The sequence below is a fragment of the Neovison vison genome, chromosome 13, assembly GCF_020171115.1.
Source record: "Neovison vison isolate M4711 chromosome 13, ASM_NN_V1, whole genome shotgun sequence".
Lineage (NCBI taxonomy): Eukaryota > Metazoa > Chordata > Mammalia > Carnivora > Mustelidae > Neogale > Neogale vison.
The window spans coordinates 31,372,581-31,398,426 of NC_058103.1; the positions used below are offsets into that span (position 1 = coordinate 31,372,581).

Genomic DNA, 25,846 nt, shown 5'->3' on the forward strand with positions numbered 1-25,846 from the left:
GCCAGAAACAGTGTGTTGAGACCCTCTCATGGTTCAAGTCTCTGGCTTCCTCTTCTTCTTGGGCCCAAGAAAACTGTCTGCTTTTAAGGGCCCAAGTCCTCTCTTGCCTACCCATGTTCCTTTTACCAGCCAAATCTTTGAGACTTTTTCCCAAAGGCTTGTTTGGAGAAACACATTCACCTCACTGTATCAGATCGTTGCCCATTTCGAGGAAACACTAGCATGGACAAAATCATTCCAGGGTCAGAATCAATCAGAACCACCTGTTGTCATCCTAACCTCTCTTAAACATTTTTAGTAGAGTCTGACGCTGTCCGTGGTGTGCTGGAACTGGCTCCTGCTAGTTCATGAGAGCAGATGGTTAAATGTTTAGGAATTTTGCAAGATGGTCATTAAAAACTTAGTTGCCTGAGATTGACTTAGAGTGGGTATTTATGCTGTGGAAGGCATAAACCCTAAATCAGAGTTCCTTTTTTTGTGCCCCCCCAGAGAGCTGGTCTACCAGTACCTCACTGGGTGTAGACCTTTACGGGTCATCTACCTGACTCTGTGCAGCAAGCAGGAATCCTCTCCATGGCCGTTTTCACTCATGTTTATCATCCTGCTTTTTAATACCACCAGGAACCGGGCAGCCACTCCATTATCTGCCGCTTCATCTCATTGTTGTCATGGTCTGTGCCGAGTAGAAGTCTGCCTTCCTGCCAATGGCCACAGTGCTTTGGAAGCAGCATCTGTGACAGCCCCAGGACCACTGAGCGGTGTCGTCTTCCGCAACAGACGCCTGTCTTGTGGGTCCACATTGCAGATCTCACTTAGAAGCATGGTCTTTAAGCCACACTGGGTTCACATCCCAACTCTGCCACTTACTTAGCTATGAGTCTCTTAACTTTTCAGGGCTTCCGGTTCCTCATCTACACACTGGGGACAAAAGCAGTACCTACCTCACTGGTTATGGCAAGGTTCCAGGGAGCTCATACCTGCAGAGAGAACAGCACCTTGCCTGGCAGGTTCCTGACTCACTGGTTTGCTGTAAGGATGAAATTACTTAATGTTCATGAAGTGCTTGAGTAGCGCAGTGCCTGGCTCAGGGTAAGCACTATATAAATATTAGCAAATGGATTTGAAACATGGTTTGCAGACCCTTCACTGTACCAGTCACCCTACTCTGGGTGCACTCTGACGTCCCCCCGAGAATACAGCATCTTAAAGGATCTACCAACTCCAGCCTGTGGCTGAAGTGCTACCCTTCCATTCCAGCCTCCTTCTCCCTGACGGGTGCTGGCGTTTGAGTCGCTGTCTGATTTTCCCTCCGTTTTTAATAGCATCAGAGAGACCTCTCCAAGGAGTCTTGAGCCCTAGACCAGCAGCATGGGTGCCTCCTGGCTGCTTGTCAGGAACGCAGGATCTCAGGCACACCCCAGATCCACTGAATCGGAATCTGCATTTTAACAAGATCCCCCAGGAGGCAGACATATGCACATCAGAGTCTGAGAAGCACTGTTTTGGGGGACCCTATGGACATCTATTTTCAAGAGGGAATCACTTGGGGGCACCCTAAATATTTTCATGAGACAAGGAACCTCTCCCCTAGACCTTGGTAAGAGCCAGGGGAGCGCCAGGGTCAGGCTGTCTGGGTGTGGCTGGGGATGGGAGGGGCTTTTCTGCCCTGAATTGGGGCCAGAAACCTCCTGGGGGAAGGGAGGGGGGTCTGCTGGTGCCTAATAAGGAAGACTACAAGAACCCAACACAGAGTATGAGACTTCTGAAAGCTCCCACAGAAAGGCTTACTGGTCCACTGCCCGCGGTCCTCCAGGCCTGGGTGGAGGGAGCTTTGTGAGTTGTGAGCAGGCCTGGAGCACCTGGAAACAATGAGAAAGAACCCTTCTCGATGGGGAAGAGTCATTTCATAGAAATCCGAAGAGCAGCTAAATTAGAGATTACTTAGAGATTACTTTTAGAAAAGGAGGGCCAAAGGGTTAGCCAGCCTCCTACTCCCAGCACAGTACCCAGGCAGAGCCACTTAGGAACCGAATTTCTCCCCTGCTGCCTGCATTTAAATGGGAGAATTCTGTGGTTCCTCGATGTGGCACAGCTCAGGAATGGCGTCCGGAGTCTATCCTCCTGCTTGCATAAAATAAGCTGTAGCAGTCATAAGGGACGTTTGCTAAAATCCCAGCTGCACTGTGTGCTAGCTGTTTGACTCCAGGCAAGTGACTTAGCCTCTCTGAGAATTTGTTTTCTCATCTTTAAAGTGCACGTAATAATTCCTATGTTAGATGGGGGAAGTAAGGATGAAATAAGGAAGTTCTCATGGTGTTGAGAATGTAAATGTGTATCTTATTGCAAATCCCTTTCCCCGTGTAAAGCCAAGTCCACAGGGCCCTCCTCCAGGGTAGTAGTCATCCATTCTACAAATAAATGCTGCTTCCTCACTCTCTTTCACCCTCAGGGAACTCAGTGGCTAAAGAGCACCCTTCCCTTTGCAGTGTCCCAAGGATGAGAGGCCTGGTTTGGAATTGGGTGTCCTCAGTGCAAAGGAATGTTCTGAGAGGCCAGGCAGGCAGACCAGAAACGGGTTTCCTGATCCCTCCTGGCTTGTTGGTGGGAGAGCTCCTGGGAGCGTCTTTTCCAAGCAGTAACCCCTTCCAGCTTGGGAGCGCTGCCGGGTTTGGTTCCTCCCTCAGCAGAAGGCTGGGAGGAGAAGCAGGGCAGGTCAACACCTCGCCTTGGCATGGTTCAAAGCCCCCAGCCAAGCCCCATGAATTCAGTCCCAGGGTGTTGCTGGAGAGCGGTCCTGTGGACAGACGAGTGGAGTGGGCTCATCAATGACAGTAGAGTTGGATGACACTGGGCTTCTGGTCTCTTTGTCCCATGGAAATCCTTGGGCATTATATCAGAAAAGTCTTCAAAGCAATGTTTTACTGTTGTTCCTAATGAGTTTTTGCTGCAAAAAGGCAGGTGTGTTCTCAGACATGTCAGAAATTCACCTTCAGTCCTTCAGCAAGTCATGGTCAAGGTCCTTCTCCACGCTGGCCACTAGGACCGTGGCGGCAAGTGAGGCAGTTTCCCTGTGCTTACATTCCAATGTGGACAGACAGACTAGAAACAAGAAAGTTAATAAACCAGCCATTTGTCTTCAGGCTGTGATTGGTACACTGAAGGGAATGAGCAGACGGAACATAGAGGAAGGTGACCCGTGGTGGGGGGGTAGAGACAATGAGCAGGAGAAAGACACAAGGAGGTCAGGTGCCCATGGAGGGCCTCTCCTAGAAGGTGATGCTTATGTGGAGACCCAAAGAATGAGGATAGCACAGACCCAGGCACAGAGAACAAGCAAGGATGATGCCTCAAGTGGAAAGGGTCTTGATTTAAGGAATAGGAAGAAAGACCAGTGTGTGTGGGACTCCCGAGCAAGGGGAGAATAATGGGAATGGAGTCAGCAAAGTCACCAGCAGCTGGGATATGTAAGATCCTATAGGCCATGGTAAGGACTCTGCATTTATTCCAAGGATAAATGGTGGGATGGGACTTGGATTGTGTTTTTAACAGACAGCCCTGTGTCATTATGGGGGGAAGGAATTGAAGGAGGGGGCAAAGGCAGGAATATCTCTTACAATGTTATTACGAAGTCCAAAGGAGAGGCAATGGTGTATTGACTGTGATCTCAGTAGCAGAGGGAAATATGGCAGCAAATTACATTAGGGTTGGGTGGTATTGGGGGAAAGAGTGAGAAAAAGGGAAGAATCAGCGGTGATTTCCAGGTTTGGATAGACCATGTTGCTGTTGACTGAAATAAGGAAGAACAAGTTAGGAAAGAGAACTCAAGACCTGGCTGGTGACTCTCCCTTAATTTAAATGTCCTTGTGGCTTCATCTGTGGCTTGAGCAGAATTGAGGACTTACTTGGTTTTCAAGAGCTGGAAGAGAAAGGGTTTCTCTAGCTCCAGGCAGGGTCCAAATGGAGGTATTGCCATCCCCATGACTGATCCCAGTGAGGGAGTCAGATACCCCGTCTCCTGCACTCCTCCGGCCAGTGGGTCCGCTAGGCCCACCTCAGTTCCTCAGGCCACTACTACTGTCCATCCTCGTTTCCCTGTCTTCCACTGAGTTATCGATGGCATCTCTTATTCTCTTCATCTATTCGCTAAAAGTCACAAGCACAAGTCACAGACGGTCCCCAGACGCGGTCTGTACAGCCCAGAGCTTGTCACTGACAGAGACTCAAGGCCTATTTTGAAAAACCATGTGAGTTGCTGTCTGTGCTCTCACTTTAGCATTATCAGACCCTCCGCTAACCCATCTAGGATGGATCGTCCTGCACTATCCAGTCCTTTCTTTTCTTTTTTTTTTTTTTTTTGGCTAAGATTTTATTTATTTATTTGACAGGCAGAGATCACAGGTAGCCAGAGAGGCAGGCAGATAGAGGGGGGACCAGGATCCCTGCTGAGCAGAGAGCCCGATGAGGGGCTTGATGTGGGGCTCAATCCCAGAACCCTGAGAACATGACCTGAGCTGAAGGCAGAGGCTTTAACCCACTGAGCCACCCAGGCACCCCTATCCAGTCCTTTCTTGACCTGACTTCCGTTTCCAGCCTGTACCCCATCTTGAGCCACCCGTTCTATCTGTTGATCTCCCCTTATTTTCTGACTTAAAGACTGGAGATGGCAAGGGTCCCTCCCATACTACCCTCAACTCCCCACATCAGGGTCCTGTTGCCCTTAGTAATAATGGTTGTTATTTATTAAGTGCTCATGAGGGAAGGTGTCCCCACCAAGTGCATCACGTGCATGATCTCATTTAAGAACGCTCTGAATTAGGTGTTCAGATAACAAATGAGACTTGAAGAGCTTTAGCTGGTTGCCCTGGGGTCACCCAGCTAGTGAGAAGTGGAGGCCGGGTCTGACCCTAGGTCCTCAGTCTCTAGTACCAGGACCGCTGCTCTCAAGGAGCAAAGTCAGAGGCTGAACGCTCATGCTTACCGTGTTGGTGAGCCAGCTTTTGCTGCGATGGCAGTGGGTGCGGCAAGTGAGGACAGTTTGGCGTCTCCGATTTTGAAGCCATGGACTGGCAGGAGCTAGGGTGTGTTAGTAACCACTCTTCATTCACCTCGGGAGCCACAGGCCCACATTGGTTCTCTAGGGTCAGCAGCGTGGACAAAGGAAGCTCTGTAACCATCCAACACGCTCGACGGGGACGTGGGAAAACTTGGGCGAGCAGAGAGGTTGTTCCAAGTCAGAATGTAAAGATAGTCCTACTTTATGTATGTGTGTGTGTGTATATATATACAACATATATACGTGTGTGTGTATGTGTGTGTGTGTGTGTGTGTGTGTGTATATATATATATATATATTTTTTTTTAAGGGAGGTGCAGAAGACCTCAGCCTCCTCAACAAAGGGTCCACAAAGGGTAGGCCTGTGGCTCCCTCAAGTCTGCAAGGGAGCACGCCCCATGGGCAGCTGGACAGGGCTCCTGCATGTGTCCCTTCGTCCCACTGCTGAGGGGAGACTCAGCTCTGGGCACACCCCTCCAGCAGTGTCCCACACCCTCTGTGACCAGCCTCAACTGGAGTCTGGTGCTGGAATGTCCCCATTATTAAGCAAAGGTTGGGGGAGGCCCAGGTCCATCCTTGTTTTTAAAGCTCCTAGTAATAGGAAGGAAGGAAGGAAGGAAGGAAGGAAGGAAGGAAGGAAAATGGAAATCAGGACTACAAAAATTGGTTTGTGTTTTTCATTGTTTAGCACCTTTTAAAGATTTTTTTTTTAATTTATTTAACATACAGAGATCACAAGTAGGCAGAGAGGCAGGCAGAGAGGGGGAAGCATGCTCCTCGCAGAGCAGAGAGCCTGATGTGGGGCTCGATCCCAGGACCCTGGGATCATGACCTGAGCTGAAGGCAGAGGCTTTAACCCACTGAGCAACCCAGGTGCCCCTGTTCAGAACCTTTTAACATAAAAATAGTATAATTGTGCTAATCGCAAGGTCACTATAGGATTTGTAAGGTAACTGGGGCTCAGAGCACCCTAGAGTTCACGTAATCCGGTTCTTGCCCCCGCTGAGGCTGCAGGCCTCATTTGGAGGTAGCTTACAAGCTTTTGAAGCCTGCTGTGAGTTCCAGAATGTGTGACTTGAGCCGCCTCGCCCTCCTGGCTTCCCCATGGTAATCCCTGCCACCGAGAAAGGGAAGAAAAAGTCCTTCTGTGTCCAGGCAAGACTCCCACAGGCCAACAGGCCCCCCATCCGCGTCCTTTCTATAACATATGCCTTTCAGACCAATACCAGCTGATTTCGAAAGTCAAAAAATTCTCCCTGTCCCCAGAGCGAGAAGGACAAGGAGGTGAACATCACGGAGGACCTAAATGACGGGACCATTATGCTTATATTATTTCATTGCTCAACGGCCCTGGGATGGTGTAAGCATTATTTAACCTGTTTCTGTATGAGTTACATTATTTGTCCAAGGTCACGTGGCGTATCGAAGATTAGAACCCAGAACCTTTGACTTTCCAGCCTTTGAGTCTGACCATGCCACAAAGCCCCACGAAGCCTAAGAGGAGCCCAGGGAGCCTGGAAGGGGGCCTGGGGCAGCCCCTCCCCTCGGTGCCCCCGTGGGGACACACTTTGACCTTTCTGGATCTTTTTACTGTTTCCTTCTCTTCCTGTTCCTTCTCCCAGCTGGCTTGCTGCCACCCCAATCTGCTCCTTGCTTATGATACTTATTTTTCCATCCACAGCAAAACAATTCACATCCAGGTAATTGATGATGAGGCGTATGAGAAAAACAAGAATTACTTCATTGAGATGATGGGCCCCCGCATGGTGGATATGAGTTTTCAGAAAGGTGTAGTACCCTGTCCTCCACACTAACATTAACGTTCTCTCCTCTCCTCTCCTCTTCTGGTTCTTTCTTTCCCCAGTCTGTTTGTCTTCTATTCTCCCTTTCTTCTGCCTCTCTAAGTCCACGTCCCCTTGTTTTCTTTCTTGTTCTCTCATTTCCTTTCTTTGCACCTCTCCCTCTCCTGTCTCTGATCCCAGCACTGCCCTAACACCTGTCAGCCTGTCACATGGTATCCGTAAGAGGGATGTTCAGAAGTCAACAGTAATTTTTGTGAGATGGAGAAATGGGTATGGGAAAAACACAGTGTGGGGGAGAGAGAGAGAGAGAGAGCCAGAGCCCGGAGTATCATATATGGGGCTCTCTGCTTCTCCTGGATGGCTTTCTATACGGGAAAGAGAAAGACCACACAACACGGCGCCAGGTGGGAGGGCAGTGCTGGGAAACTGGCCTCCGTGCTCAGCACAGATTCCCATGGACCGCTATTCTCGGGGCTAAGCTTAGAGTCTGCAGACATTGGCAGTCAGTATATTTGGATTTGGGTTCTATTTATGGTTCATGCTATTCCTCAGAGCAGGCCTTAAGAGCCATTTTTTCTGCCATACTCCTGCTATCAAGGTGTGTTTCCCTCCTGACCTTGATTGAGCTGAAAGTATAGGTTTTAGTTTGAGGTCAAGGTTGCAGACCTGCCTTCCTTTCTCTCCTCTCTCTCTCTCTCTCTCGTTTTCCCTGCAGAGAACATCTAAGTGTGGTAGCAGAGACTTAGAATGGGGGGCTGGGAATTACGGCTTGAGTGGAAGCTTTCCCACAAGATCACAGTATTTCTCAGAGTAGATGAAGCCTTTGCCTTCAACTTAAATGACCGCACACACCCCAGACTTCCCATAGGCAAGTCAGAACATCCTCTTCTGGACAGACCATCTGGGTCAAGGGGAGCCGCCAGTATTTGGGGACAACTTTCCTTCCCTCCAGTTCATATTCCTCCAGCAAGGCCCTTGGTCCAAGAGCACCCACTCCTAACCCACAGCAGAGTCCCTGCAAGGGAAAAGCTGCCAGGCTCACAACTCCTAGGTAGCCCCAGGTTCCCATATCTAGGGCTTAGAGAGAAGTTTCTAGAAAATCTTCTTATCAGTCATTTAGCTTTGTCTTTTGTCTACTGAGCAAGGTATGTAAAGCTGTCCAAAAATAGCACCGAAAAGGGTGACCTAGAGTGTACTTGTGAAACACACACACAAAACACAAGTGCACAGCAAACCTTATGGCCAGCAAACCCCCTCAGATCAGTCTACCATTTTACAGACAGCAAAGCGGAGCATGTCTTCAGAAGGAAAGAGGAACCTCAGAGGCTCTGACGAGACATTTTAGGTTATTGTTTGTTAGTACCTCTTTGCCCTTTAGAGAGCATTTGGGTCCCAGACCAAAGACAGAGCAAGCAGAAAATAACAATCATGGCTCGCTACTGGGACGTGCGAACCCCACTGTGGATCCAGGAAGGACCAAGATGGGGAGCGCAACTTCTCCAAGGACAGCTGGCCTGAACCAGCCTCATGCGAGTCTCTTGAGGGGAGCGATTTTCAAAGAAACTTGGCTTCGCTCGGTGATTTGTTTCTAAACGACACTATGCTCTGTTGAGATGTCGAGAAATGATTATCTGGAGCCTGGGGAAACCTCCTTCACCACTTTCCCCAGGCCTCAGATAATCAGCATTTAAGGAAACCAGCCTTGGGACTTATCAGCGCTATACGATAGAAGTACAGAGGTGATTTAGAATTTGATGACATATCATTTTCTTTACATTTTCCTAGGAGTGCTTCAGCGGTAAATATTAAAGGAGTCCTGTATCACATGATGGTTAATACATACTCATTTCAGTTCCCACTACTGGAGCCCTAAGATCAAGAATGACAAAGATATTAGAATTCTGCCTTCCTTTCTCTCCTCTCTCTCTCTCTTTTGTTTCTCTCCCTCATAAATACTTTTGAAGTTTTCTTTAAGAGGCTCACATAAGAAGTGAGTATAGACACAGGGAGGGAAAACGAGCCCCTGGCTCGGTACTATTGGTATATCTCCTGTTGGTGAAGGGCCCTGGATCGTTCCCAATGGGTCAGTAGTCTACCTGCTTCCCGAGGAAATGCCAGTTACCATGTGACACCCCGTGGAATGTGCTGCCCAGCTGACTTCTTACTAACCATCAGCAGGATCTAAACTGACTCCCCCCCCCCACCAACACCCCCCCTTGCCCTTCCCCTTTCCCTCCTGTCCTCCAGGAACCCTTCCCTTGCCCACTTTTCCTTGCCTCCCGGCTCCCTTTCCTTCACACCCATAAGCAAACTACGACCAAGGAGACAAGAAAAGCTGAGACTGTTTATTTATATGAGAAAAATACAATCCACCGTAGTCCTACTGGATGCCGCCACGGCGGGACTGGGCTGCATGTGCCAGGAGTGATGGGGAATGATTTTAAAGGCTGTGCTCCAAATGACCAACCAATCTACCGACCCAGTCGACACCCTCTCTCTCTTGTTGTCCCTACAGGAAAACCATAAGGGTTAAAATAGTAGATGAGGAGGAATACGAAAGGCAAGAGAATTTCTTCATTGTCCTTGGTGAACCGAAATGGATGGAACGTGGAATATCAGGTGTGAGATTCTTTTAAAAAACAAAACAAAACAAAACAAAATAAAACAACAAAAACAAAAAGAAAGGAAAAAAATTGAAACTGAAAAGCAACAGCCACAAAAAGCAACTCTGTTTTTTTTCCTCCCTGCCCCCACCCCTCACCATTTTCTTCCCTTTTCCTTTTTCCTCTTTTTGACCAACGGACTTTTTTATTCTTTTCCCTCCTGTATTCTCGCTCTCACCCTGTTTCGGTGTCATCTCGGCCTTCTTAGCCTTAGCTGATTCCCCAGTCCTCCTTTCCCACCTTCTGGACAGCGCTGCAGCCTCAACTTCTCATTACCCTACTGCGTTACCTCCTCCCGCCCTGTGCTCCAGTGATCTGATCACCACTGTCCCCGGAACTCTCCCCCACAGCCCCACACACCCATGGAAGCTGTAACTGTGGAAACTCCTTGGTGGGTGGGGAGGAGAAGAAATAGAAAGGAATGTGATGCCATGCATGTCTGTGCCCTTTCCTGCCTTCCTGCCCTCCCACCCTTTACCCTTGAGCCTGGATGGAATGGGGGAAGAGTCTGGGATGGGGGCTGGGGCCCGTGCTGCAACGATGCTTTGAGAGTTTCCTGCTGCATTCCCCAACCTTCCTTGAGTGCGTGGCGGGTTATTCCCTTGCAGAGTGGTTCATAGGCCCCTCTGCCCTTCATGGAGGTAAGTGTCTTATCTGACTATTTCACAGCTGGGGAGACCATGGTATGAAGAGGTGTGCCAGGTGTCAGAGGCCATAGCTCCTGAAACCTCTCTGAGACAGAGCTGGCTTCGGAAGTAGTCATATGATCTGGAGTCCTGAACTATTCTCCCTCCCCCTTGACATCCAGCCCATCTCATTCTACCTTTATTCAGGCTGCTTTAGGACCATGCAATCCCTAAAGCAGAAAATTGGGAGTCTGCAAAAAGAAGGCAATAACTCCAGGTATGGGAATCTCCCCAACCAGAGGGCCCTGGAAAAGGACTAACACTGGGTGAGCCCAGAGTATTGACTTATGGGTTTTCCAATAGGAGAAGGGCCTCTAAATGGTGTAGTGGGTTTTGATCCCTGAGAAATAACACAGTTCACTGAAGCCTTCCTTGGCTTGGCATCTGCAAATAGGCTTATCACCCAGATCCCAAGATAACCCTCATCTCCCACCAGAGGAGTGGTCTCATCTCCTCCCTTCCTCAAGACATGCATCTTGGAATACCTACTAGGGTTCTATTCCTAAGGGACTGATTATGTTGCAGCCAAGGAAGATATAAGGAAAGATTTCTTCCCTTGAAGAAAAATGATTGGAAACCACTACTTCGAAAGTGCTGGAGGAGCGTATGTGGGATTGGAGAAGGGTGCTCTTGGGAGGTACCAAGAGAAGGACATTCACACTCCCTTTCAGAAGAGAGATGCTTCTGGGAGCCTCATGGAGGATGGAACAGTGAGACCCACTTGTTTGTCAAAAAAGGGAGATTATTCTGCAACAACTCCATATTCACATGACAAAGAGCAGCATAAAGCCTTTCCTTAAAGGACAGATCTAAGGGATTCAGCAACTATACTCCTAAAGCCTTATCAACAGGATTGATCAGTTCTCACTATCTTCTGGGGACTCTCTGCAGATCTGACCAGTTCTGTGTCTTCCTAGGTTTGGGTATGCCTAGTGTCCTAGGGGCAAAAGCCCTCTCCATCTTCCATTACTCATCCTCTCCTTGCCACCTGATAGGATGTCACCATAATTCTGACTGCCAGAGTGCGAGCGAGGGGAGAAAATCTCTAGTTCCATTCTTTAGATTGCCAGTCCACCAGTTGCTACCACTGAGAACATTCTCAGAAGTTGTCTCAACACCTGCCCTATCTCATTCCGACTTCCCCTGTGCATCTACTCCACCGCCTCATGATTGGTTGGATGCAGCAGACACCTAAGGCCATTGTAAACTAGATTTATCAATTTCCATAGTCTGTTACGTAGGTGCAAATGAAAGGAGCACAAGAGATCATTCAGGGTAGCTGGAAAGCAGGCAGTGGCTCCAGACACAACGAATGGGTTGAAAGTCTATCCATGATTTTATTCCACCAGTAAAGAGACCTCCCTCTTCTTTTCTGCCTCCCCAATAAACCCTGATCAACAGCAGGACAGGGAGGGACCTAAGATACACCTTGCACTCTTCAAGAGACTTGGCCAAATGCAAATGCCTTTGGCTACTCCCCATTTGAGGACACCCCTCTTTTTTTGCCCTGGACTCTTTGCCCAAGGAGATGTCAGCAGAGTCCTAGTGGAGCCTAGTCCCAGGGAGTGAGTAGGTGAGAAGGCAAGGACACTCCAGGTCTTCCCAGTGACCAAGATGCCAAGATCGAAGGTGCCAATAGGAAATATGTGCATTTCCCGACCTCCTGGTCTATTGTCTATTTTCAGTGTCTTCACATCTTCCCATATTTTGGCATTAGACTGTTAGGTGAAAGGTCATACAACTGGATTGTCTAGACTCGGAATCACATGAAAACCCATCCTGATTTTCAGAATTCCCCACTGTTCTCAGAGTGAGAAACTGTACCATAGAAAGCTTTTCATGACCACTGCTGCATGGGAGAGTCTTAGGCATTCAGAACAGCATAGACTTTGCATGGTCAAAATGACAATTGCGTTACCAAAGGAATAAAAAAAGCACTACATTTGAAATAGCAGATTCTATTCTTGGCAGACAAAACAGACTTCAGAGGTGAGATTAAATGCTCCGGATAAGCTAGAGGAGGGAAAAGGGAGGATGAATGGAAAACATGGTTGCCGTGGCTTAGAGTAGGTGCCGGAATCTAGAAGTAGACATCGGAGGGCAACGTCAAGCAGCATGGTCAAGGCTGTTGGGCCTGGACACTGGGAGCCTCATGTGGAAAGGAAATCATTCTCCCCTTGTCATGGGGCCTGTCTGTGCCCCCTCTTACCACATCAGTGGGCTCCCCCTCACAAGCTGCCCAGATGCTTCCAATTACTCACAGAGCTATGCTATTTCCTGTATGTCCCTGGGGTGTCTGAGCAGGGATAAATGATGCTCACCTGACCCTGGGGATCAATACAGGGGAAAGTTCAGCTGCAGATTCTCTCATCAACAGCAGCAGGAAAAACACCCTGGAGGTGTTATGTCACTCAGAATTGGCCTATCTGGGTCTCGCTGACCCATCTGTAACTGCTAAGTGGAAAGTCTCAAATTCATGTAGACAATAACCAGAGAATAGTACCATTCCGGCTGACTGCAAGCCCTCTGCTTGTGATAGAGATGATCCTGGGGTTGGGAGGGACTTCTGAGTGAAAACCAGGCCAGGAGGGACCTTTCTGGAAGAGCTTCCTCTTGTCTGGCCTACCTGGGTTCACTGATGTATTTGGGTTTCTGGTTTTCCCTGGAGCCTGGGGGCCAGGAAGGGCTCTGCTTCCATGCAGCTCCATAAAAGGGGCAGAATGAACAAGCTCTCTTGCTATCTGTCTATCTATCCATCTCAATGTAGCAAAGAGAGTCACTCAATTACCCCCTTGGAATTCCATATGGGAGGAACCAGAAAAAGTCAACTGCTGTTTGCTCTGCTCATATACATAAAAATTCTCAATCCACAAGTGTCTTCAGTGGTTGTGACTGAAATGATGGATCGTTGGCCCGAGCTGCGTTCCTAGAGATTTTTAGAAGAAACAATTCACAAACACCACCCCCGCTCCTTCCCCAGCACCAGCCATACCACGAGTATGTAGTGGGATGTTCCCAGACTCCTATATGACAAGAGCCAGGGAGTGTGGGGCTGCACTGAGACACCATTGAGAGGGAAATGTGGGACGTCACAAGAATTTTTTAGCATAAGTACAAATTTTGGAGCTAGGGATGCCCTGTGTTAGGTACATCTAACTCAGCTTCCCAGTCCCATCTACAAACAACTTTCTGTATAACAGTTTCTCTGGTCCAGGATACCTGGGCCCTATTTAGCCTGTCCTTTCTGGAATAAAGACACCATCCTGCCAGACGCAGCACCACAGAATCTATAGAAAATACAATTGCCAAACTAGGTGGCAAGAAAAGATAATCTCAAAAAAAAAAAAGAAAAGATATCTCTACCAAACACCTACTAGTTGCCGTGACTTTGCCTGGCACAGGTAATATCAAATGGTATTACCCTAATCTCCAGGCTGTATCTCTAAAAAGATAAACCACTCAGAGAAGACATTTTGCAGAAATTACATTTTGCAGAAATTCCCCCTCAAAGGAGGGGAACTCCAAGTTCTCCAAGTTCTAACTCTAAGTGTGGTAGCTAGGAAGCTATTTCTGGCCATGGGAGTGGTATGGGCACTGGGAAGCTAAGTTCAACCTGGTTATAAAGTTAGGACTAGAAAGACACAGGACTGAGCACTGTTCCACTCTTGTAGGCCACTGTTCAGGACCCTGCAACCCTAGGGCCATATGCCCCACTGATAAGCCAGCTACACTATACACTTTTCATGGTAATTAGATCCTCATTTTTTTTTTACAGAATGGATATGATAACCTGATTTCTTAGATCATCACGAATGACCAACTCTGTCTCTGCTCCACTCACCTGGATTCCCCATCCTCATTCCTTTTCCCCTTGTGCCCAGAGCTGTAGGAAATGTGTGGGGGAAAGGCAGGGCTCTGGCGCTCAGCAGTCCCTCCAGTGGCTTACACCTCTTGCTGCTGCTGTGGCTGCACATGCTCCAAATGCTGCCCTTTGCATGTGGCTGCAAGGCTCTCACCCACTAAGCTCACTGCCTTCCTTACCCTGCTGCAACCACAAAGCCGGGGGATACTTTGAAGATGGGACCTTAATGCTCTTTCCTTTTCTTTCTTCCCCTTGTCTGGTATCCATTTGCGAACAGCGCTCCTGTTGTCTCCAGGTAAGAGGTGTCTTGCCCCCCTCTTTCTTGCTTCTCGCCAGTTCCATTATTTAGTTTAAGACCCATGTCCTTTGATTTATTTAATAGGAACTGCGTGCTCCAGGTAACCTGACAAGTTCTCCTAAGGACTGAGAGCTTTATTTCCCCACTTGAAGTAAATTGTGAGGAAGTAGACAATTCTTTGAGCATCACTTCTGTCAGCAGATGTGGGTAAAGGCAGAACCAGTCCTCTCTGGGACCAGGAAGAGAGTTGAAATTACAAACAGACAGTGGGGTCATAGACTTCTCCAGAGTCTTAGTTCATCTGTCATCTTATGTTGTGGGGCAAGAGAGGGTGAGAGTCAGGGATGAAGCTCCTAATGGGATCATGATGGGATTTGAAAACAAATACTTCGATCTTGAGGGAACCAGGGGAAAATAATCAGGAGCTGCTGTGAGAAGGTGAAAAGCAATTTTTAAAGAATCTGGAATTTTACTGATCCTGGAGATCTTCAATCTCATTACAGCTGAGACCTAAATTGCTGGAACTTTGGTTCATTTGTCATTGACCCTTGAAGTCACATGTGCCATGAACATGAAGAAGAATTAGGATATTATGGGTGGTGGGGACAATTATTTGGCTGGAAATAGAAATTTGGGGGAATTTATTTTGGACACATTCTCACACAGAATCTAGGTTCTGTTGTAGAATGAATACCTTCTTTGAGAGTATGCTTGCACTGGTGTAATGAAATCATAAATGACATCCAACTTCGTGAGCAGATAGGAAAGCATTTCCAGCATATCTGCAATTCTGTAACTCTCAGTGCAGGCAGAGTGAGCTATGCAAGATGTCTCAATATAAGTTAAAATCACACTTTAAATCCATCAGTTCTTTGAAGATATAAAAAAAAATCTAAGAGCAATTGAGAGGCAAAACATCTTAACAGAATTCACTTGTATTCAAAATTACAAATAGGCTTCACCGGGTATTGAGAAGGGTAATATATAAAGAACATTGACCTCCTTGGAGGCTTTAAACAATAACAACAATAAACATAGGCAATCTTTTTTTTTCTGTAAAAAAAAAAGGGACTCCTGCTTCCTTGGCCATTTGCTTCCTCTTTATACCAACAGGATAAGAACCACCTCTGACCCCATATATTCCACTATTCCCTCAAGGAATTAATGCCATGCATTGGGAGTTCCTTCTCCAGTAATCTTCTTGCCTGAGAAGATATTTGGGCTTCTTTGTTCCAACTCTTGCTTCCACCCACCCCCACCACCTCCCACACACATAGACACACAACAAAGACTGGTGATTTAATTTAGGCTTTCTTGTACTTTGAACATATTTGCAAAAATACCAATAGAAGCTAAAATAAGGAAAGCAGGTATCACTTTCTAGATCTTTCAGTCTGTAAACTTTTAATCTAGGAGCCCATGGTTAGACTTAAAACTCACTGGAAATCTCAGGTTCTTGTCTTAATTTTCCTGGGTGGATAGGCAAACATGATTAACAATATCTGGTGGTGAAAGACAGAGTAAATACGTTCATTCTGAGCTACACCACCAAGCTCAGGGACCTCGGAATGAGCGCACTGGCTACATCGCCCCATTTCTTTCTGAGGATACCTGTAGAGTATTGAGAGCAATCTATTCTTGTCTGGCCTGGCAAGCTCTTTGTTCTTCCAATATTTGCTCAATCTTTCATCCTATTCATATTCTCTCTCTCTCTCTCTCCCTCCTCTCCCCCTTTCCTGTGATCTGAGAGTTTATTCAGTCAGTCCAAATATCAAAATCACCTATCCTACCCACCCACCTTCACTTGAGATTCTGAGGAGTTACATAAACAAGCTATCACAGTCATTATGGTCTTTTAGATGGAAGACTTGTCACTCTCTTAAGAAAGTAGTTTGAAAGTAAAAGAATGATCATTACAGAAATAGAATTACTATCAAACCAAGACACTAAATCAGAGTTGATTTAAAGGCATGTGAATCAATCACTTAACTGATATATATGGAGTTCCTCTGTGGGGCTGTGGGAGATCCAAAGATAGAGGATTGGTATTTGTCAGAGAGATTTTTGCAAAAAGCTAGATGGAAAAACTGAATGTCACCACAGGGGTGGACAGGTCAGTAGGTAGATCAATATCCTGCCAGATGGATATAGTGCCAGATTGATAGCTAGACAAGGGGTTAGACAGGTACATTTATATGTCACTGGAGAGCTCATTATATTGGTATAGAGTTCTTGAGGCACATGTAAAGTATGACATGGGGGCATCGGGGAGGGAGGAGTAGAATGAAGTAGAATAATTCTGTCACTGCTAGGATAGCCATTGTGATATGGTGCCAAAACCTACAAGTAGAGGGAAAAAGTACCCTTGCTTTTAAGGAATCTATAAGTCTCTAAAGGCTTTTTCTCACAGTAGCATGCAACCTGGCTTCTAGGATCACTGACTTCATAGCTAGAACCCTAGGTATACCCAGATTTACCTTCATAATTAACTAATAAAAGTCTCTAAATCAATGGATTGAATAAAGTTAGACTGCTAAAGGGTGTCTGCTTACTTAGGACACTGATTCTTAAGAAGTAATTCCTTCTGAAAGTCGTCACCAACGCTACAGGAGGACAGCACCACGGACAGCTCCCAAACATTTTGGGATTGCCTTCTGTGTTTGGGGCCAGAACCACTCAGTGGAGCAGCCAGCTCAGGAACCCAGTGCATACTGTCTTCCCATCGTCATTCAGGACAACTAAGAAAATTCTCCTATAAAGCAGCCTCTCTGGTAACTTACACTCTTGGCTTATCGTCTTTCCAGTGAATTCCTTTCCTTGCAACTTCAAGGGCTCGAGTCTCACCCATCCCTATCTTCACCAATCCCCAGGTGAGAGAGAAAAGAAGACCTCCTTGGCCTCTGACCCACTTTGTCCTTGAGATTATCTAAGGACTAAAGGATTCCCATAGGAGATTCACTGTGTGGAATGAAAGCAATTAAGGAACTCAATAAAAGAATTAATTGCATATAAAAATGTGGGCTTGGAAGGAAAGATGTTTAAATGATCTCTGAAAGAAACAGGCTGCCAAGAGCAATTTTCTAATCAAAGGGAAATAAAAAGATTCAATCTCTATTTCACTCTAATCCAGAAAACATGTCTTCGTGGTGAAGTGGTCTTAAAATGGACTCACCAGCTGAAGTGGAACATTTTTCGCACCATTCAACATGAGAAGGGGCCTCTGGTAAATGAGTCAAGATGCTGGGGGACACAGGGAATGCCTCAAAAAAATGTAAAGGTTTTTCGGTTTTGGTTGAACGAGTATTTCTGTTCCAGAAGAAATACATCTGGTTCCTACAGAAATCCTGGGGACCTTTCATTGGATAATCGGGAAATCTTTCAGGAACTCTTCCAAGTTTCTCACTGTGAGGACAACATTCACTTGTATGGAGTATAGATATTCCTGCTTTCTCCTCTACAGAGGGCACAGTCCCAACGTCATTGGAAACAGATGTTAACGGGAACCAGTAGCATATATCCTTTGGATTATGTGGTACCCTTGTGGACATGTGGTTCTGGCCTCCAAGAACTTTTATATCAAGTAGTTGAACAGTCGGGCCCAACAATTCAAAATTGGTAAATGCTTTTGTTCCCAACTCTCCAATATCTCACCAGATGACTTGGGAACTTCACTAGGTGCTATTTCGTGGAAGGTCTTTGGGTCAGGTTGTACACTCAGTTATAAAATGGAAATAGGAATTCTTATCCCAGGCCTGCAGGGGACCCTCTCATGGTCTGATGGTCATAACATGTTCAACATGTTATAGAAAGAGACACTAAAAAGTACCCGAAGTCCCTACTCTTGAGAAGAGTTTGCTTTGTGTTCACTGCCCATGCCTGATGCTCTGAGCTATAGATCCCTAGGGAGTAGAGAATGTGCTAAAGCTAGTCTGATTTTGTTTTGTTGCAGAGGTGACAGACAGAAAGCTGACTGTGGAGGAGGAGGAGGCCAAGAGGATAGCAGAAATGGGAAAACCAGTACTGGGCGAACACCCCAAACTAGAGGTCATCATTGAAGAATCCTTTGAGTTCAAGGTCAGGCCATAAGTGAGATCTAATTGAATAATAGAGTAATGCGGTGGGAGGTAGAAGTTTTGTTCCGATTTCACTACTCAATAATGACGTTGAAACTGAACAAATCACTTACTTGCTTAGTGTCAATGTCCCCATGTGTAACCTGGAACGAGTAGCCCTGGCCATTTGGATCCTAGGAATATTGGGAGGAAACATAACAAATGGAATAAAAGGGCTATAAAGCCCCTGTATGTATTATTTCTATTGTTCAACTGAATTTTAAAAACAAAAATTCTAAAATTTTCTATTTTGGGGCAACATCTATTGACATCAATACCATTATGCTTTATTGTATAGCTCTAAGTATCCAATATCTGCCATCACAACCAAAGAAAAGAGAAATAGAAAGACTGACCCAGAAGATATCATGCAAGGCCATTACTCCCAGAACCCATGTGGATATGCCCAGAATGCAAGACATCTTTCATGCCCTTGAAGCATCAGACTCCTCCACAGTTCTGAGCGTTCTAACTTCATGATTCCGAGTTTTTATCTCCCTGATAGAATACGGTGGACAAACTGATCAAGAAGACAAACCTGGCCATGGTTGTGGGGACTCATTCCTGGAGGGACCAGTTCATGGAAGCCATCACTGTCAGTGCAGGTAAGAGGGTCTCGAGATGGGCACCGGTGTTGCTGGGAGGAGCAGGCAACGCCAGAGAAGGGCGAACGAACACAGCCCCATCCACAGCTACCAATTTCTGGGAAGGCCTCTGCATCCCAGATCTAGTCCTTGCTGTTGGCCTCTTTTACCAGGTCACTTCGGAGAAGAATCTTGGGGTAGCTGGGAGAGCCTGGCTACTTGCTGGTTTCAAATCCTGGCTCTGCTGTGTGACCTGGGACAAGTTACCTTCCCTCCACCTCAATTTCCTCATTCAAAAAGGGAATCATTTTGACCTTTCTCAGCAAAGCTGAATGAGAGAGTCCGGTGCCAAATAGAACTCATTAAATTCTGGTTTCCGTCATTCCTTCCTCTCATTATTTTGGTCCTCCTTTTCTGTTAACTGGAGGACTACTCTGATTAGAGATGTGGGGGGTCCAGAGTTTGTAAATTCCCTGCATTGACACTGGCAAACCTCCACCCTGGATGATTCCAGACCTCTCCTTGGCCATTCACTGGCAGGTTCCCTCAGTGGTGGCCCAGAGCACAGCCAGGGCCCCCGACAAGGTGTCTCCATCACCACCCACAGTGCCTCTTGGCACCACGGCAGCCTCCTTGTTCTGCCCAGCTCCACCGGCCTTGTCTGCTTTCATGAGGCTTTGTTGTCATAGCAACCCACAGGGTCACATCCCTGAGGCCCAGGAGCCAGAGCAGAAGGACCGCCAGGAAGAGAGGGTGTCTTCAGCTGCTGCTCCCCTACATTTCACGTGGCCCTCCTCACATCTCCCCAGGACACCCTCTGATGACCTTACTTTGCCCCTAAGGGGACAATAAACAGAATATAGGCCACATCATCAAACCCCCTCCTTTCTCAAACAAGGGAACTGAGGGTTAGAAATAAGAGGTGATTTTTCCCAGCTTACAGATCCTCTTCCTGGCAAAGCTGCAACCGGAACTCAGGTGTCCTAACTCCTGCTTGTTAAAACCCTCGCTTCCTCCGATCGTGTTAACCCTAACCGAGGCTGCCCCGGACCAGGGGCCAGCGGGCCTCAGCACATCCTCTCCTCCCAGACTGCTGAACGGGCCACGTGGACCCTGTTTCCTGGTGAGGACAATGAGGCCCAGCCTTGCTCTGTCCCACGGGATATCAGGAGGATGGCGCTGGTTCTCTGGTATGCCCACCTGATCTGGAATGACAGCCGCGCCTCTGGGGACAGAAGGCAACTGGAACCATGAGCTTACTGCAGCAGGTGGTCGGGAAAGTTAGGGAGCTGATTTTGCTTTTCTTGGCCCAGGCTACCGAGGAAGCCTCCTCCACTCTCCTCTCTGCCTCATCACCTTGTCCCTCCTATGATCTCCCCCCACGCCAACCCTTTGGCCTCTCTCCTCCCTTCTCTCCCTGTTCCCCTGTCCTCTCCCTCCCACCCTTCCCTGCTGCCCTGCACTCACCTCGACCAGTGGGCCACCCCCACGTGGCTCCCCTTTCTCCAACGTTTTCAGGCATCCGCAACCTGGCCCCTCAGGGGAGAGCGGGAGTGCCTTGCCCGCTAATAATGCTTGCCCTGTTGGGTTGACCTGAGTTTTCCTGAACGGGGACCTGACTTCGCTGCCCTTCCCGGGGGCCTGTTTTATCTTGTCTGCAGCAGGGGACGAGGATGAGGATGAGTCAGGCGAGGAGAGGCTGCCGTCCTGCTTTGACTATGTCATGCACTTTCTGACCGTCTTCTGGAAGGTGCTGTTTGCCTGCGTGCCCCCCACGGAGTACTGTCACGGCTGGGCCTGCTTCGTCGTGTCCATTCTCATCATCGGCATGCTCACCGCCGTCATCGGGGACCTGGCCTCCCACTTCGGCTGCACCATCGGCCTCAAGGACTCAGTCACAGCTGTTGTCTTTGTAGCATTTGGCACGTCTGTGCCAGGTAAGAGTGAGGGGGGCCCGGGTTTGCAGAGAGGTTACTCCTGGGTCCAAGTGACCCCCTCCGCTTTGCCTCAAGATCTTCTTACTACCACCGATCTGAGCTAACAGAGCCTCTGCTCCGACAGTGTGCGGAAGTCAAAGGGACTCCTGACAACAATGCTAGTGAGAACAGACATTCCTTGGACCCTTTTGATGTGTCGGGCTCTGGGTATGCCACCCAGCTGACATGGTTTCTCTCTGTAATGCTTACCAGATCCCTACATAATCGGGATCATTATTATCCCCACGTGACAAATGAGGAAACTGAGGCCCACGGAGCTAAATCGGCTGCCCGTGTGAGCAGCCCACTTCCTCAACCTCCACGTGATATGAAGGCCACAAACAGCACAACTCAAAGACTATAGGTACAGTTTTCCTCCCATGTGTCTCTGGCAGCTGCTGAGACCAAAGATTAGCCCACTGGAAGGTGTCACCCTGGAAATCTTCACGAGAATTCTTGGCTCCCTCACTTAGAAGGACACCTGTGAGTACAAATCGTCCCCTAACAGGACAGGAGAGGAAGCTTAGTGAGCTCGTGTCCTTTCGTATGATGAATTACATATTCTTTTCTTTTCGCATAAACACCCAGAGAGGAACAAGAGTGAGCCTGAATTTATTCATTCATTAGGCAAATATTCATGGAGCCCGATGCTGTCTTGTGCTAGGCTGTCGTGGAAGGTGGGCAGGCGCGCTCCCCGCTCTGAGTGGAGTTCAGCAGCTAGCGGCAGAAACGACTCAACTCCCATTATTGAAATCATCTTTGTTTAAGTTAAATGACAAGAGAGTAGAGGTGCTGTGTCAGCATAGACGGAGGGACGGGGCTGGGCTGGTTCGTGGACAGCTTCCAAGAGAGGTTTATATAAGCTGGGCTGGAACGAGAATGAGCAGAGGGCTGTGTTAGCTCAGGCTCCTGACTTCGTTCAGCTGGGCGTCCAGGACGTCTGAACCTGACCTCCTGCCGGGAGCCTCCCTGCTGCCACAGCAAGGAAGAGAGATTGTCAAGTGCCAAGAGGGTTACGTTGAATCCCATCAGACGGGACTCTGCTGGCTGGACCCAGGGAAACCCTTCCTAGACTAAGAGAATAAATCCCCCTGGAGGGTAACTGAATTGACATGACACTCCAGGGAAACCTCGTCCCCAAACCCCAGCACAGAGCAGCGGGATGATTTGCACATTAGTGATGCAAGAGCCTTGGCTCTCCTGGAAATGTATCAGGTGGTAGGAAATTAGACGGATGGTGCATGGAAGGCTTTTTGGAGGAGATGCCCTGTGATCTCCGTTCTCCAGGCCTTAAGGGATGGAACTAGCAGAGGGAAAGGAGCAGAACTATCACAGTGGGAAAAGGGACACACGTGAAAAGAAATTACAGAGGATCAGAGGGGGAAAAGCAAGGTCATAGGTAAGAAAAGGCAAGAGATTTTCTCTCGGAGATCCGAGAAAATTGGCAAGAAGGAGGCAAGCCAGGACAAGCTTGGGACACTTCCAAGTCCTTGCACTTGGTCAGGGAGCAGCTGGCAGCATCAGGGGCTTGAGAAAGGTTACACAGTGGTGTACTCAGCTGATTTCATGGCTTTGCACGAAATTCTTTGGGATGATCATATGCAAAGGGCCCACCCATGAGAGTGTTAGGACCAAATGTCTTGTTAACTGCCCATGTAACCTTGGGTAGATTGCTTGACCCTTATTATCCTTACCTGTGAAATCAAAGGGTGGCTAGATGTCTCTGACAGCCCTCCTAATGCCTACAGTCCAGGCCAACATCTAAAGTCAAGCAGCTCGCAGGGCCCCGTGCCCCATATACTAACTACAGAGACAGAGTCCTGTCTTCCTTGAGCCCGTACCTCATGGTTCCCTGGCATGTCTCTGTCTGCATAAATCTAGCCCCTAACGCAATGCCAAGGCCAGAGGCCATGACTCTGTTATGTGAGCTGATATTGTGCACAATGGTTACAATCAGCATCTACCCTCAGCAGCTTCCCAGGCGGCCAAGGCTCCCTGGGCAGATGGAGAAATAGCAAGCTCCCCTTACCGGGGTGTGTGTGTGTGTGTAATCCAAAGGGAACAGCAAACCCACTCAGTAAATATCAGGACTTGGGCCCTTAGGGATCTTTCAGACCCCAGCGGATGAGGAACCTGAAGCCCAGAGAAGTGAGGTGACCTGTCCAAGTCCACACAGCCTGTCTCCCCCTTCCTGAGTTTGGTCTGGGGCCCCAGCTGCCTTCTGGACATACGGTGGGGCCGGGATGGGAGTGGGGGGCCCTCCGCGTCTCAGGCTCCCTCCAGCTCCCATCCTTTCTCCCTCTTCCAGACATGTTTGCCAGCAAAGCCGCGGCCATCCAGGATCTGTACTCTGATGCCTCCATCGGCAATGTCACGGGCAGCAACGCCATCAACGTCTTCCTGGGCATCGGCCTGGCCTGGTCCGTGGCCGCCATCTACTGGGCCCTGCAGGGACAGGAGTTCTACGTGTCGGCCGGCACGCTGGCCTTCTCGGTCACCCTCTTCACCATCTTCGCGTTCGTGTGCATCAGCGTGCTCCTGTACCGCCGGCGGCCCCACCTGGGCGGGGAGCTGGGGGGCCCACGTGGCTGCAAGCTGGCCACGACATGGCTCTTCGTGGGCCTGTGGCTCCTGTACATACTCTTTGCCACGCTGGAGGCCTACTGCTACATCAAGGGCTTCTGAGCCTGGGTGCAGGGCCTCCGCTGCACATGCCTCGGACTTCTCCTGAGAGAAGGGCACTTGGCCCGGGGGGAGCAGCCCACAGAGGCCCCAGGAACCTCACCCGACCTAGGCTCCCCCGGCAGTGGGACTGAAAGGGCAGAGTCTTAACCAGTCAAACCGAGTGGAGGAAACACCCTCTTTACAAAGTATTTAATTCAATACAAACCAACAACAGCAACAAATCCACCTCCTCCCCATCTTCCCATCCGTGTCCTGACCACAGCAGAGGTCAAACCTTCCACCGCCCTGCGATCATCCCTTTGCTTCTTCTCCTTCCCTGGGGCAGGGCTTCCACTCTGTCCTGTTGGTCGCATCCCCACACTGTCCCCCAGCTGATGGGGGTGGAAGGGAGTCCTGTCGCCCAGCCCTCCCCCCCCACCCTAGGCCACTTTCCGGTTCTCTTTTCATCGTAGCCATTACTGTGCTCACTTTGCCATCAGGTGTCGCTCATTGTTTGCTCGTTTGTCTTTTCTTTCTGAAGTTGGTTAACAACGGTGCTGTGGAGGAGCTCCCGGGGAGGGACAGGCAGAGGCAGGACGTTCAGTGGCACCCTCTCCCCCTCTCCTCCGGTAACAGCTGTCTTTTGGCTCCAGCAGCGCCCTGCACCCCCCCCCCCACATCTGCTTTCTTTCTCAGTGGGAGAGGGCTGGCGTTTGGGTGGCAGCGTGTTTGCACACCCATGCGGCGGGCTGAAGAACCAGGGCTGTGGCAGGGGCAGGAAGACCTTTATATGCTTCTGTCAAAATCCAGTTTAAAGCAAAAAGTCATGGTTCCTTCCCTCCCCTTTCCAGTTTACTCTGCCCGTCTCCCTGGGGCCGCGTCTATGTGTTCATCCTTGTGAGGGAAGAGCCACCACTTGCGAGATGGGGGGCAGGAATAGGAACAGGATCTGATGACAGAGGACGGCTGGGGAGGCAAAAGGCATAGAGGGCTTCTTGAGTCATCTTTGGCTTCGGATCTGAGGCCGAGCAGAAGAGCTGTCCACCTCGTGAGATCTTTAAGGGGAACGATTGTGTTTTAAAGCGTCAGTGCGTCAGGCAGATGTCAGCCTCAGCAGCCCCTCACTTTCTAATGTGCCACACTGAGGTCTGACTGTACTTTTTGAGATTTTTTTTTTTAATCAACCGAGAGGTTGATAAGAAAACCAGGGGCTCCTTCCACCTCTCCTGGACCCTCAGGTCACGTTTGAAAGCATTTTCACAAGAGAGGGACTGGAATTTCTCATCACTCCCACATTCCTGCTTGTTTTTAAACCTCACGAAGCTCTTTTTCCAGCCTGTGGGCTATTTCTTGCCCCACTAAGAGGAACTTTAGTTGCTATCATCCCACGGAGCCTGGGTTTATAGAAAAAGAGATTGCCGTGGCCTACAGACCTTTTCCCAACAAATTTGAAAAGGACCTGGCTTTAAAACCCACATGCTTGTGTGTGCGCGCGCGTGTACACACACACACAAACACACACACACACAGGAACTCATCACAAAACTGCCCACAGATCTTTAGGCTTTCTGCATTGACATAAATACATTTTTTTAAGAGAAAAAAAGAGAAATTAAAAAAACACCTGTTTAATTTTAAACACATTTTTTTAAGAAAAAAACAACTAAAAAAGAAACAGTGCTCATGTCATAAGCTATGTTGACAGTTGCCAGTGGAAATGTTGGGTTGGGTTTAAAAAAAAAAAAAATAAAAGCTATACTTATATCTCTCTAAATACAGCTTGCTCCTTCCATGTTTCTTCAGGAAGAGGTCCAGGGGGCCAGCTGGGGTTTTTCTTCTGGAGCAAATGTGGTTGAGGTGAAGGTGTCATCTCCTATTTGTATCTCCTGTCTGCCTCTGCATCCCCTCAGAGGCCAGTGTTCCAGACCCAGTGTTTTTAAAGCAAAAAAATACGTCAGGGAAATGTCACCTGTCAAAAGCTGGACGATGGGATGCTGGGGGACAGAAGCAGCAGAGCTGTGGTGATTAAGGGAAGGAGGCTTTTGTATCCGAAAGGCACGGTGGGGCAGCAGTTCAGCCCCGCAAACAGGGCCCTGTGTTTATTATCAGTAGGCACATTCGTTCTTTCGTGCAACAAGTGGATTTT

At 48.4% G+C, this 25,846-nt stretch overlaps 1 protein-coding gene across 2 annotated transcripts in view; it reads left to right on the forward strand.

Moving 5' to 3' along the window:
* SLC8A3 (solute carrier family 8 member A3) overlaps window positions 1-25,529 on the forward strand; it is a 117,586-nt gene extending 92,057 nt beyond the window's left edge. The window contains exons 2-6 of one of the 2 annotated variants that reach the window (XM_044230973.1): window positions 9,371-9,474; window positions 18,314-18,438; window positions 18,982-19,081; window positions 20,722-20,997; window positions 23,345-25,529. In XM_044230973.1, coding sequence (XP_044086908.1) covers window positions 9,371-9,474; window positions 18,314-18,438; window positions 18,982-19,081; window positions 20,722-20,997; window positions 23,345-23,721 — 982 coding nt within the window. In that variant the 3' untranslated portion in view covers window positions 23,722-25,529. The remainder of the gene's footprint in view (window positions 1-9,370; window positions 9,475-18,313; window positions 18,439-18,981; window positions 19,082-20,721; window positions 20,998-23,344) is intronic. The other variant, XM_044230974.1, reaches the window with a different exon arrangement.
* Window positions 25,530-25,846: the final 317 nt, after the last annotated feature.